This window comes from Schistocerca serialis, chromosome 3, assembly GCF_023864345.2.
Source record: "Schistocerca serialis cubense isolate TAMUIC-IGC-003099 chromosome 3, iqSchSeri2.2, whole genome shotgun sequence".
Classification (NCBI taxonomy): domain Eukaryota; kingdom Metazoa; phylum Arthropoda; class Insecta; order Orthoptera; family Acrididae; genus Schistocerca; species Schistocerca serialis.
In genome coordinates, this window is record NC_064640.1 from 393,297,818 (window position 1) to 393,313,236 (window position 15,419).

Below are 15,419 nucleotides of genomic sequence, written 5' to 3' on the forward strand. Positions count from 1 at the left end.
GGGATTTGGAGTGGACCTAGTATGCACTCTCTAAATGCCACATTTCCTGGCATGCTATCTCAGTAAATTATAATTCAAAACTCACCATTTGAAGAACATATTTGGAATATCACAGCTAGTAATTGAATAGGGGTTGTTATTTCAACAAACTATCAGTTTGCCGTACATCTTAGCATAACTGCACTATAAGACAATAAGGCACAGTGTGTAGTCCTGTCTTCTAGAGGTTAGAAAAAACATCAATGGTCGACTGTTTCTTTTGGCCCAATTTTAATACTGTGTTATCCTTCTTAGTTGATTTGCTCCTCACTCCTTGTCAACTTCAAAAATTAGCACTAAATGGTTAACTGTGCCCATTGCTTCAATAGCTTTTGATATTTTAGTAACTGACAAAGGTTCTGGTTCATCTTTGTCTATACTTTCTTCTTGTTTCTATTCCATTTGTTCCTTCAAGACTTCATCATTTGTTAGGGACTTGCAGGTGGCACCGTCTTTATCACATTCAGCATATGCGTTGAGACTAAGGTAATCGGTGTTTTCTTCTTGCCCATTATTTGCTGACATTGTTCAGCTGCAATTCCTTTTTTTTCTGGCATGACGTCTTTCGGAAGTATCCGATAAAAGCCAGCCTTCTTGAAGCGGTTTGATCTTGTGCTTTCTTGCACGGAATCCCAGGCACTTACTACAGAATGAAAACCAAAGATGGTTGACTTTCTGATAGTGTGAAGGCAGGCAAGCTTCTTCTGTACAAGAATCTTCCTGTTTCAGGCATTTTATAACATTGCCTTGGTTGAGTGGCTGAAGGTGACTTGGTGCAGTTGGGAGGAAAAGCATTCCATTCATATTACATAGATAAGACATTTCGTGTCTCATGGGAATGTGTCACACACTGGTCAATAAACATATTGATTTTACTATTTCTAACACCCAACCTTGCATCCAAGGAACACAAGAATTGTTCAAATATATGTGTTGTCACCCATTCTTTCGCATTAGATGTGTATATACATGGAAATGCTGGCACATTTTTAAAGCATTGAGGTCTCCATGCCTTTACAATTATTAGTGGCACCAACTTTTCTGTTCCACTGTCATTTCAAAGTAAGAAGACAGTAAGTCTCTCTTTACTAAACTCCTGCCATATCATTTCTCCCCTCTGAACACACAGAGTTTCATCAGGCAGAAGGAGAATAAAATAAACCCATTTCACCTGCATTAAAAACAACATTTGAACTGTACTGTTTTATGATTTGTGGGGGAGTATTTTTCCATGGCTGAATACAGTCAATGTTTACACTTTCAGCCTTGCCTCAAACACTTTTATACAACAAATTATGTTGGTTCTTGAATTCTCCAATCCAAACATTGAGTGCTTTGAATCTGCGAGTCCCTCCTTTTGTGCCAAAAAACTTGCGTTAGCTTGAACCACAGTACCATCAGCTGAAATTTTTGTAGCTCAAGCTTGTTTTATCCACTCCAATGGCATGTTCTTTTTTTCTTTATTTTCAGTTCTGGAAACTGCCCGCTGTGCACTCATTTTTATTTGCCATTTCCTCCTCCCAAAAATACTGTTTTCAATTAGTTTCCATTTGATCACAAATTGTATTTAGTGTTGATGCAGGAATGTTCAGTTTTTGAGCAATATTAACATGCTTCATATGTAAATTTTTGTCCACTTTATGAATAATTTTCTGCTTTTCTTTGTTTGTTAACTGTCTCACTGCCCTTTGGCCCATGATGTACGGGTACATCATTCTACACAAATTAAATCATGGACTGAAAGTGTCAGAGGCTAAACATGAACAAAGAACACCAAAAACTAAGTTATATACTAATAAATATTTGGTTTATTGTTTAACCACTACAACTCAACCCGTGAGGCCCCAATCCATGCCCCACAATGGAGCCCAGAACCTATGTATTTTGATGGCATAACCCCTCAACTGTGGCAGCAGGTGACCCAAGGGCATAACCTGCCTCTTCATGTATGCCAGCAACATTATTCTCCAGTGGCATTATAGTGTTTTTTTTTTTTTATCTTGCTGAGATACGACATCTTTTAAGCACTTCCCCTGCCTTCTGCATTAGTTTCCAGCACTGTGGATGTTGGCCCTTCGTGAATACTGTGAATATCATAAGAATCGAGCTACCTATGACAGGGTGTTGGGAGGAGTTTTCACGTATGTTCTGAACACTGTATGTAGTGAACATGGGCCTCTTAATACACCTTGAAGGCTGTGGCTGTTTGGATAAGGATATTGCCATCTGCAATGTTTACCTTCATCCTGTTAGTGAAGTCCTTAGGACTTTTTTTTTTTTTTTTTCATTGGTTTCTCAGCCCCCCCCCTCCCCCCCTGGGGCATCGGGACTCTCAGCAATGGCCATCCTGCCAGGTGGCCTTTTCTGCGGCTGGGTGGCGCCCGTGGGGAGGACCCCTGGTCGGGGTGATGGCATCAGGGTGGATGATGTACGATGAAGCATACCACATCATCACTTTCTGGTGATCAATCACCAACAGTCTATAAGCATTCAAGTCTCAGTTCAATGCAAGGAAATATGATCCTAAATCATTACGCTCCGTGGCCGCACCATAGGAGAAATGCCAGGCTAAGCAGGGCAGTGAACCTTATTCACCCATGGTACCTTGTATGTAGGGCAACTGATGGGGACTCCTTTGTTTTGATGAAGCCACAGTTTTTTGTAGAGCATTTATAGGACAAGTTTGGGGAGGTGGAGGGCTTGTCCAAAATGTGATCTGGGTCAGTCTTGATAAAAACAGCATCCTCTGCCCAGTCACGCACTTTAATCACTTATAACAAGTTGGGGGTCGTTTCTGTTACCATCACACCACATAAGAGCTTAAATATGGTCCGGGTATTATCTTCCACAGGGACCTTCTTTTGCAGTCTGACAACGAGCTGGGCACCAATTTAGAGTGGCGAGGTGTTCATTTCATGCCGCGTGTCCTTTGGGGTCCGAGGGATAATCAGGTTTCCACCAGTGCCTTCATCTTGGTCTTTGAGGGTGACACCTTACTCGAGAAGGTCAAGGTGATGGTCTACCACTGTGATGTCAAGCCATATATCCCTCCCCCGATGTGGTGCTTTAAGTGCTGGAAGTTCAGCCATATGTCCTCACGCTGTACTTCCAGCGTCACATGTTGAGATTGTGGACGTCCATCACATCCCAATAATCTGTGTGTCCTGCCTCCCATCTGTGTCAACTGTGGAGAGCATCATTCACCTTGCTTGCCAGACTGCAGGATTTTACAGAAAGACAGGTAAATTGAGAAATATAAGACCCTGGACCGATTGACCTACTGAGGCTAAGAGAGAATATGAGCACCTACATCCTGTGTCTATAACCTCCTCATATGCCGCTGCGATGAGAATTGTTGTAACCCCATCAGTTCCATGAATTCCAGTCGGCTCTCAGAGCCAGAAGGCTACACCTGCCCCCTTGATGGTGGGGGCATCCAGCCAGAGAAACCCCAGGAGCAGCGAGAAAAGTCCAAAAAGAAGGCCCCTAAGACCAAGGAAACTGTGGTGGCACCCACACCACTGCTACCTACAAGCTCTGCATCTGGGGATAAGGTGGAGATTCAAGTGTCCTCTGATGACCTAGATCTCGTCGGACCCTCAGACACAATGGATATAGACTGCTCAAGCAATAAGTCGGTGGCAGCAGGTGACCCTGAGGTGTAAACTGCCTCATTGAATGTTCCATGCCTTCCTAGTTTCATGATGACGTCATCCTCCTGTGGAATTGCGGCTGTTTTTTCTGCTGCCTGGCTGAGTTATGGCAACTGTGAAGCTTTACACCTGCTTTCTGCATTGCCCTCCAGGAAACCTGGTTCCCGGCAATGCAGACCCCTGCCCTCTATGGCTATAAGGGATATTACAGGAGCCGTAGCAGCTATAATCGAGTGTCAGGTGGAGTTTGCATTTATGTCCTAAACTCAGTCTGTAGTGAAACTGTGCCCCTTCAAACCCCTCTTGAAGCTATGGCTGTCAGAATAAGGATGACATAGGAAGTAACTGTCTGCAATGCATATCTTCCTCCAGATGGTGCAGTACCTCTGAATGTATTAGCTGCACTGATTGATCAACTCACTAAACCTATAGTACTTTTGTGAGATTTTAACGCCCATAACCCCTTGTGGGGTGACACCCAGCTTACTGGCCGAGGCAGAGATGTCAAAACTTTACTGCCTCAGTTCGACCTCTGCCTCTTAAATACTGGGACCGTCACACATTTCAGTGTGGCTCAAGGTAGTTACTCGGTCATTGATTTATCAATTTGCAGCCCAGGACTCCTCCCATCTGTCCACTGAAGAGCACATGACGACCTGTGTGGTAGTGACCACTTCCCCATCTTCCTGTCACTGCTCCAGCATCAGGCCCATGGACGCCTGTCCAGATGGGCTTGAAACAAGGCAGACTGGGAAACTTTCACCTCTGCAGTCACTATTGACTCTCCCCCACATGGCAACATCAATGTGATCATTTAGCAGGTGACTACAACAATCGTTACTGTGGCGGAAAGCGTGATCCCTTGCTCTTTAGGGTGCCCATGGTGAAAGGCGGTCCCTTGGTGGTTGCCGGAAATCGCTGAGGCAATTAAAGAGTGTTGGCTAGCTCTACAGCAGCATAAGCAGCACCCTTCTCCGGAGCACCTTATAGCCTTTAAGCGGCTCCGTGCCCGTGTTTGCCAGCTTATCAAAAGACGGAAGCAAGGGAGGGAGATACGTCTTGACCATTGTGTGCCATACGTCACCTTCACAAGGTCTGGACAAAGATCAGATGTGTTTGTGGGTATCAGACCCCAATAGGTGTCCCTGGCATCAATGGTGTGTTATCTACCAACGCAAATGTGATTTCTGAGCGCTATCGAACCTCTGTGTCGGAGACCAAAAATGAGCTGTAGGAACACACAGTAAATGAGGGATGTTCTAAAGAGATTCCTCTGTGCTCCAGAAGTAGGCACCAACTTCACACACTTCACTGCCCATCCATACTAGTCACTCCCAATTGGTGGAAGTAAACTTGACCCACTTGAAAATAGGACACTGCCCATTAATGCACAGCATCATACCCTGGCAAGAGGAAAGAGGGATGAGGAATGGTTGTAATAGCTTGGAAAGGGGAAGGTGTCAAGAATGCACATATTATAGTTTGAAGGAGGCGGCCTAGACCTGGAGGTGGTATGGAGTATTTTTAATATTTTGGAAGACTAATGGCAGCTTGTAAGTAGCCATAAAAAAGTTCCAGTTCTGATCCTGTTAAAAACCTGTGTAATAATGACTTTGAAATCATTTTCTTGAAAGAATTCACCTGAAAAATGACTTGCCCTGGGTATGGGTGTAGGCATAAAGGGGAGGGAGTGGCAGGTCAGTCAGACCCTAGATTAAGAGAAACCACCTGTTGTGAGGATATGTGTGGTGAAGATGGCATAAGAATAGAAGAGTGCTGTTCTAGTAGACAAAGAAATGCTCAACTAGGAGGATACTCTCCTATTATCACTCCATTTCCTTCATCTTTGCCTTCCTTCCTTCCTTCCTCAAAACAGGTGGCTTCCTCTCAACCTGTGGTCTGAGTGACCATGATCCCCTTCCTTCCCTTTCTAGCCTCGTCCAACCAATCCCTCCTCCCCCTATGAAGAAAGAGCATATTGTTTCAAACGTTAGGATTACTGCTTTCTGCTTTAAGCATCATTCTCAAGAGTACTAGGGCTTTCTCCTCCTGAAGGCATGTACTGCCCATCCATTGTGTGCTTAGTTTTAAATTTTCTCAATTTAATATTTATTTCAGTACATTAAAGTCTCAGTTCTTTTAATTTTAACAAAGTTCTATTTTAGTAATATTCTTATTGAGTGTAAATTAAATTATTGCATTTGGAGAAAATGAGAATGAGTGAACAACAAGGAAAAGAACAAAATATTACCCTTTACCTTCACAATGTTTATGTTTGTGTGTGAATTACAGTTTTTCAATTTCTTCTACAGGAAACTGTGGCACGTCATTTCCAACAAAAGTTACATGTTACAGACACACTAGTCAGAAGATTAGAGTTAGAGGCTACGCTGCAAGGCCACAATGGTTGTGTTAATTGTTTGGAATGGAATGCAGCTGGAAGGTAGTTGTCAATCTTAACCTGTTTATAACATACATATGAAAAAGTGATTGTGCTCACTGGTAAATTCTTTCTTTTTAAGTGTTTTGGTATCAGCATCAGATGATGTCCAGATAATTCTGTGGGATCCATTTAAACACAAGAAGCTGCATTCATTTCCCTCTGGACATCATGGAAATGTGTTTACTGTGAAGGTAAATGTTATTTTGAGATAGTGTTTCAGATTTAGCTAACAAGTTAAATAGTGGCATGATTAGCCGACTAGAATAATAATAAATCCACTGAAGCTGTGAAAACTTTTGTTGTGCCATAAGTATCTACAGGCAACTGACTGCAGTAGCACCAGTCATGCAGCTTTTGTGCCTGCGTGTGTGTGACGATTTTGATTGAATACTTTTCAGCATGCTCTCTCTCTCTCTCTCTCTCTCTCTCTCTCTCTCACACACACACACACACACACACACACACACACACACACACACACGAGGTATTTACCCATTCAACTTCCCTATACAAAATACCTCTTTACTTTAGAAGCTTAACTGCATACAACATAAAGATGATGTGAAATATTTGTAAAAATTCCTGTAGCACAAATCTTATAATTTTTGAATAATGTAAATTTTACTAACAATGAAACAGTTCCTTGTTTATTCCACGTAATCGCCACAAAATGTGAAGTGAAGTGGCTGTTGGATGATGAAAACAGATATTTTCCGTACACCAGACACACCTGGCAATATATTAATGCATCCAGTTACTGTACAGTAATTACTAGTTTTATTTATACAAAACTGTACTACATACTGAGCATACTTGATCAAATTCGTAAAATATGGTGATGGAAATTGCCAATGCAGAAATGAATGAAGTTAATAATACTGTCCCACTGATAAACCTGAGATGACAAAGTGCTATCAAAAATTACATTGTTCAACACTTTTCTATTAAATGCTTTACACTGTTGAAAATTTTTTTATCAAGAAGCTGAATCACACTATTAGTTCCAGCTGTATTTTGAATTATATTGACAGACTTTTCGCTGTTTAAAGACAGACATGTCATTATGTCCAGGCCAGGAGTACAACAAAAGGAACGACTTATTTTCCGCAAATCGTCAGATGTTTCAGATGTACTGTTGGAAATTATTCTCTCCCATTTTCCACATTTTGCTATATAGAATACAAGATTTTTGCAAGTAAACAGTAATTTTTTCCTTCAGTTTTGTCCTTTTTTTAAATTTGCATGATGTACATGAAGACAGACATAGAGCTGCGTATACTTGTCACCGGCATTGTTGATGAGTGTGGTGTAGCATTCATTGAAAGCACAAATGACTGTTTTTTTCTTTCTTTCCTTCTTTTTTCTTCCTTTTTTTCCCCTCCACTGAAATGCAAATGTTGCTCGCACACAGTTCTTGCACAAACCCTGACTGGTTTTATACACAGTGTTTTAGAGGAAAACAAGGAGCTTCGCTTTCCTGTCAGCTGTGAATTTCTCTGTGGTATTACCTATTAATGACATCTACTCTTACTTGAGGTAAACTTTGTAATTTTGTTACTTTCTTTTCATATGATTTCTCGAATCTGTGTACCCTGACCGAAGAAGCCTGGAAATTGGTAATGGTAATCTCACCTGTAATTCAGAGTGCCCAATCTCGTAGATCTCCTTTACTAATGGTGCACTGACTCTTATGAGCAGTGCTAAATCTTTCTAATAGTTTTTCTTTCACACTTTTGTGTGTTTCATTTTTGGCACGTATTTCGTACTTCATGTAAATCTATCAGATTTATATAATTCATGTTCAGGGCTTTGCACACTGTTTAAGTTTAAGCACTTCCTCCTTCCTTTGTTTAACCAAAATTCAGCCTTTTCTTTGTCACAGAAAGCTATTACTGCCCCCCTTTTTTCTGCTTTCAAGGTAGTCTATGTTTGTTCTGGACTTCTAACTAGCACAACAATTATTGATTGAACTAAAATTCACGGAGTCATCTGTGTTATTTCCTGTGTCTTCTAATACTGATATTTCCACAATTTCTAATGAAATGTTAACATCATTCAAATGAATGTCCAAGAAGTTGATTAATAAATAACACATATGTAGGTTTTCAGGAGAAGTAGGTGACTTTGATTGCACACCACATTCTTCATATTTCATCTTTGCAAGGTTGAAAACGTTAATTGAATTCCAAATTGCTGTGAAACTCTGGAACCTGCAGAAAGACATACACTATTAACAGCCACAGCTAGTTATTATGGATATTAAATGAGTTGCAAAATGAGCAAATAGTAACACTGAACAGTTGTGTCAGAGAAACTATCAACAGAAACTGAAATTCACTTCACAGGTCACGATTGTTTTGTGCCAGTTTATCGATGTAATGTCAACGTATGGTATATGTCCTCCATGTTGCACACATGGTGTCTGCTCCAGCTCTAGCTGCCTGGTGAGCTATGAATTTAGCAGTTTTCAACATTTCCAAAAAATTACTTTCAGTGTATCTTGACAGCTAAAATGTTGGCATTGTGTTTCTATCGATGGATTCTTCCTGTATAAAAGGTTTCAGGGTAGGTTTTGACATGTTGAATTGGAACATTCGCTAATTAGAAATCTGTGGCCATATTGTTTAGCTGCCTCATCAACAACATATTGTTGGAACTCTGGTTATATCTTTTTTCACTGGTTCCATGAGCTGTGCCTTGCACAAATCGTCCTGAACTTTCACATTATTGTGTTTCAACTGTTCAACAGTGTTGCCTTTTTTTTTGTATTTATTGTCAGAGCTTTATCTTTAATAACTGAATGGTATGGGGCATTATCCGTCACAGTGACAGATGGCCACTTAAAGTTTTCCAATAGTTGCCTGTGAATAGCATGAGAAAACCATCATGATTCATCTCGTCCAGATATTTACCTGTTTCTCCTGATTTGTAAACAAGGAGGCAGTACATCATGAAACCAAGTGAAGTGCCAGCATGGTAGACAATAATTTTTGTACCATTTCCCCCAAGAACAGCAGAACTTCCATATATACTATCATATATCCAGTCTTTTCTGACGAAATGACATCTGTTTATCCAGGTTTTGTTGAGCCACAGAATGTCTTCAAATGGCTCTCAAGCAGTGTCTTAAAAATCGATAATGCCACTTGACGATATCACCTCCCTTCATTGTTATTTTGTGTTTGTTAATTTGTTGTACTGAAAACATAGTGCTCTGACAACCTTTAACAAAAAAGTCTTGCTGCCACTAAGTGTGCCTCTAAGTAGTAGGGTGCAGTTTCTTTTTATAGCTGGATGTTCTATCTTGTAATATCTATATATGTGACAACAAGCAGTGTATTGTTGGAATGAGTCAAAGTTTGTTATTTCTTGTTCTGTCCTACCTCCTTTACCGGGTATCTGTAGCTTAGACGAATCGGCCCCTTCCTGTTCTGCTGAGTATTTTCCCTTATAAACTTTAATGGCAGTGTTTCTGTGCATCTTCAAAGTATCTACAGTTCTTTAGACTAACTTTGATAAAGGAATAGATTCAAATTATTGTCTGTCTCCTTCTCGAAATAGTCCTGCATCGAGCACATAAAATTGTGTGTCTGACCACACAAAACGTGAATGGATCACTGGACTTTCAGCTTAGGAACCATACTTTTCTGCACACTTAATGCTGTAACCTCCAGACATTCTGAAGTGCAAAATAAACTCGCCACACAAACAAATGGTGCACACATCGAAATCTGTTACAACTGTTTAGGTTACCGGCCACAAGCGTCGTCTGCAACCTGACAGTAGCTATAGCAAAGAGATTTGATAATGGGGACAGGCACATAAGGCACGACCGAGTGCGTTCTCTGGCTGTAAACAGCTAGACATCAGTCACTTTGTTATTCTGGTGCAGGTATATTTGCTCCTAGCCCTTATCAAATTATGAGCTGACGGTTCGAATGTCGAAAGTATCCAGCTAATTTCACTGCAAATTCCGCGATCAGATACCGCAAACAGTTTCAGGAGGTATCGGTAAACAGGAGGCCACTAAGAAGAGTAAAAATGTCGAGTGTTTGTCATTCTGTGGACGAATGACAGGAAAGGTTAGCCGGCTTCTGAAGGGACATAACACCGAGTCAATCTTTAGGCCTTCGGCATAAAATATGCAGATGAGGTAATGTAGCCTACAGAATTCCCAGTGATTACAAAATACTGAGTAAGTGTGGAAAGTATTAAGTCTAGCAGACCGTGCATACGATAGAACATTAGCAGACAGAATATGAGAGATGTCACTGATTACACCGTCAAGAAAAATCTGCAATAGGTGGACATGTATTAGAAGGTGGACATAAAATTGCATTCAGTGACACTTCTATCATTGTTTCTGGGATAGTATAATGAAAAAAAAAGCTGTAGATATTAAAATATATGAGAAGACCATCAAAGACAACAGTTGATAGCTGAGGACTGCTTGAAGTGTGGCCATAACCAGGTTAACAGTTTCACTGCTGCCCATGTAAACTTTTTCTGTTTCTTAGAATGCCAGCCATTTTTATGGATTTTAAATATTTTTATTAAGGTTAAGAGCCAACATTGAACTGTGGTATCAACCTTTTATGAAAATCTGAAAGTACTACTACTGGATTACATACTTTCAGCTTCTTGTGATGTTTTGTTTTTTTCCTTATATTTTTGATGAATGTTAGGTTTTGCAAAACTATGAAAGTTTACTAAAGTCGGAATAATTCTAACCTTAAAACCGTAATTATAAATTATTAAACACTATTTTCACATAGTACAGTTTTTTTGGTGTGATGTATTCTGAAACATGCCCTAAACTCACTTCATTTTTTTAAACCTATAATAAAGAAAAAAAATGTTTGATAGTTAAGAAAATGAAAGGCAAAAAGAACATAAAAAGTTGTTTCAACAAACGATTTAGGAGATCGAAATGAGAAATAATCACTGGATGTTGGACGCAGTTCTTCTCGCACAAAGTCAGGATCGTCGTACGAATTGTCTGTGTCGTCATTCTCACTGTCATTGCCGACAAAATCTCGCTCCGATTCGTATAAAATTTTGTCGTCCACGAGAAAACGCGAAGCCGTAGCTTTTGTATCGTTACATACTGGATGAACTGCTTTTGTCCTCCGGCAACTCAATTCTTTACAACAAATGAGATCTGTTGGCTGATTTAGAAACTACATTTCCTCGACCTGCCTGCTGTTTGAGAAATTACAACACAGTGAAGACTGGTAAGTCTTATCAACATATGTGGTCTCTGATTTAAAAACCAGGAGAAGCTGTACCCCATCAAATGCCAGCATTGTCAGTCTACCAAAATTTTCACATCCAGTCATTTGAAGGGACTGGCAGTTACAGAGTTAAAGTGGACGCAACAGAAGCAGGGCGGTAACATTGTGGACTGAACACCTGTGATATCATAGCCAGTAACATAGTTACATTGATCCATCTCCACGTATGGCTCTGTCCTTTTACACATGGCTTCATATTCTGACAAGAAACATTCCCGCCCTTCTCCTTCAAGGAGTATTGCAACAGGGGTTCAGGGCTATTGCTTACCTACTGAGCAAGCAAATGACCTCCTTGGAAATGCTCCCGGTAACTCAGACTTATGAAAGGCTGCAATTTACTGCTTTGTGTGTGTGTGTGTGTGTGTGTTTGTTTGTTTGTCTGTTTGTCTGTTTGTCTGTCTGTCTGTCTGTCTGTCTTTGTCTTTGTGAGGAAAATTCTGGCATAGGGTAAATAATTTACTCCTAAAGAAGACCACTCACCGAACAATGGAAGCATTAGTTGTTGACTGACACACACGTGATAATGAAAATTTATTCTCATTAGTGTGTGCCTGTCCATGACTCAATGCTTCTATTATTGAGTGAATGGTCTTTTTTACTCCTGAGTTAATTAAAGACTCAGTATGGTGTGCAATACAACTGCCAAACGTCTCGGACAGTGGAGGACCAATGTCAGCATTGTTGACTATGAATTACAGTGCAACAAAAGTCCTAGCATAGACGCTGATGAGCCAAAACATTATGATCACTTGAATAATAGCTTGTTTGTCCGTCTTTGGAATGAAATGCATCTCTGGGTCAGCATATCAGGGATCTGACAGTTTGTCGGTAGGTTTGTGGAGGTATGTGACATTAGGTGTGTGGGCACAGGACATGTAAAGCCTGTATTACACGATGTGCCTAAACCGTATACCTGTGCACCGACGCCCCTAACGTGTGTACCTGTAAGTACAGACTGGTTCACTTCCGACCTATTACACCGTCCACGCGGGATATACCTAGCCCACGTGCGCAGCAGCAGACTGTATGCGCAAAAAGAAAATAGATGTCTTATGTCCTGACGTCTTGTAAAGTCGTTTGTTCTACCGCGCGCAACTCGAGGGCAACTGTATGATATACTGAAGCATCGTACATTCAAATTATTTGTGAACTCGAGGTTCCTATTTATAAAGAAATTGTTTTCTACCATTATGTATTAAGTAGTAGTTTTTCTCTAACGTAGGTCAGTACTGTTCTGAATTACAGACTCAACAGTTTTATATTACGACACTTGGTTACGCATGTATATGTATATCGAAATTTACATTTATACAGCATATTGCACATGGAGGATCCACTTATTTTTGGAGCTATTGCCCTGGCAGTGACAATAAATCTTCGGATTAGGGCAGAACGGAGACGAAAACGAAAAGTCAAACGTTGTTGGGTTCGACCCTGGCTGACAAGAAGGGTGGAAGGCAGGGAAATATATTCAATGTTAATGAAAGAACTGAGGCCCGAAGATCCGCAAGAATTTCGGAACTTTGTTAGGATGGACATGGCCTGTTTCGAGAAGCTGCTGTCTACGATAGAAGATGGAAACAGGAAGTGTGACACAGTCATGAGGGAGGCTATTTCACCTTCTAGAGAGTAAGAATTATATGGTTATGTTTTGTGATCGTACCAGCCTGGATCACTAATAAAATACCGGTGAACGCCCTGTTATGTTGCTGGCTGGTTGTAACATTACGTTTCCTGGCGAATGGGGAATCTTTTAAGAGTCTGGCTTTTAGCCACAGAATAGCACAGCCCACCATTTCAAAAGTTGTTGTGGATGTATGCACTGCAATTTCCAACACATTAAATGACCAATACTTAGGTGACGTTGTGTTATTTTTCCAATTTTGGCCTATACTCAGAATTTTGCAGTCCTCGTCTGTCGCACTGGGGCAAACTGCAAGGACTTTCTCCCTTTCACTGCCAGTTTCTCTTTTCTGGCATGTTGAAATCAAGCAACAGGTGCAATTAAATCAAACCTGAACTTTCGTAAACTAAGGCATTACGATACAAATCGAAAATCACCGTATAACGTTATATGCATATTCCTCAGAAAGAAACGATTTCCGACTACCTTATTATGATACAGTGGGTCATACGTACACCTTTCCTCGCTGTATGCCTGATTTCAGACGCTTAATTCCTCTCTGTTCCATTTCATTTCTAGAATACGAAGCTGTCAATAGAAGAAATCCTTTGACAAACAGCTAGTATATAAGAGTCTACTGCAAAAAAGTTTCTTTTTTGCATTTGTGAAACCTGTTTACTGAAAACAAAATGCAGAAGATCCCCAACGCGAAAAATCCCCAACACGAACGTCTGAAATTAGCCTGCCTAACAATAACCTGCCTAACAATAACCAAACAACAAGCAGAAAGCACCATGGTACACCCTTCTGCGCATGCGCGAATTATCGCTGCCTACTGCGCATGCGTAGATTGACGGCAGTTTAGAACTGCTCTCTATTCCTACGTGCAGATAATCTGTCTGCTAATTTACGTAGTTTCACCCGTTCTACCGCTAGATGGCTGTCGCGATAGGCCAGTATCGTTCGCGGCGGATCGTCGTGTGACACATCGTGATATCACTGCAATGCTCCCCAAACGACTGCAGCATGGTCCTAGCTCTGAGACATGGACAATTATCCTGCTAAAAGATGACATTGTCGTCGGGGAAGGCATCAAGGATGGAGGGATGCAGGTGGTTCACAGCTGTCGGCATGTCTTCGATTACTATCGCAGGTCCCAAGCAAGCACAGGAGAATGTCACGAATAGCATAACAACATTACCAATAGCCTTGGCCATGGCATGCTGCATGTTTAGCGCCACCATTCATCTTGATAACAGGATTTGTGGAGACGACCATCAACCTAATGTAGCAAAACTCTGATTCACCCAAAGAGCTGACATGTTTTCATTGATCAACAGTTGAATCCCAATGGTACCATGCCCACTGCAGTCATAATTGATGCTGTTGTTGGATCAACATGTGAACATGTAGTTTTTGTCTGGTGCAGAGCTCCATGTTCAACAATGTACAATGAACAGTGTGCTCCAAAACACCTGTATGTGCACCAGCATTGTAAACTTTCAGCAGGGATGCCAAAGATCACCATGTATCCTACTTTACAGAGCAAACAAGCCTCTGAACCCCACATTCTCTGAACAGTTATGGACATCCATCTTTCCATTAAGGCTCCCGACAGTAGCATGGGAGCATTTGACCAGCTCAGCCATTTTGGAGATACTCTTTCATAGGCTCGGCATAATAGTAATCTGTCCATTGTCAGAGTTGCTTACCTCAATGGATTTCCCAATTTGCAGCCCATATCGTCGCGAGCGTGAGTCCCTGTCCATGTCTTATCCGCTCACATAACTTTGTTACCGCATCATGTGCTCGCAATGTCACCAGGTGGCATCCAATGTTGTAGTGTGCAGTAATGTTTTGGCTTATAAGTGTATGCTGAGTTTTAGTGACAATGTTATCAGAACGGCTGGTCCTGGCGGAGGTTCGAATTCTCCCTCGGGCATGGGTGTGTGTGTTTGTCCTTAGGATAATTTAGGTTAAGTAGTGTGTAAGCTTAGGGACTAATGACCTTAGCAGCTAAGTCCCATAAGATTTCACACACATTTGAACATTTTTTTTTTTTTTTTTGTTATCAGAAATATGATTGAGACTAGGTTTGTAGGAAATATTGTCAACACATATGCATACTAAAAGCTCAACAAAGCCTGGGATTCTGCATTAGAATCAGTAAAAGAGCAGTCGCAAGCTCATGGGAGCCAAGAAGCAAGGTAATCCCCTCCTGAAAATCCACTTGGACACCATCCACAACATGTAAGAGAAGAGCAACTGCTGCATTGTATCAGAGAGCACATTGCCATAATTTCTTTTATGTTTTTTATTTGTACCTCAGTCTTTGAGTTTTGTATCTCTCTCTCTCTCTCTCTCTC

General features: G+C 40.9%; 1 protein-coding gene across 3 annotated transcripts in view; it reads left to right on the top strand.

Annotated features, from left to right (window-relative positions):
* LOC126470246 (WD and tetratricopeptide repeats protein 1-like) overlaps nucleotides 1-15,419 on the top strand; it is a 198,250-nt gene that overhangs the window by 8,792 nt on the left and 174,039 nt on the right. For all 3 annotated transcript variants that reach the window (XM_050097958.1, XM_050097956.1, XM_050097957.1), the window contains exons 3-4: nucleotides 6,005-6,135; nucleotides 6,215-6,326. In XM_050097958.1, coding sequence (XP_049953915.1) covers nucleotides 6,005-6,135; nucleotides 6,215-6,326 — 243 coding nt within the window. The remainder of the gene's footprint in view (nucleotides 1-6,004; nucleotides 6,136-6,214; nucleotides 6,327-15,419) is intronic.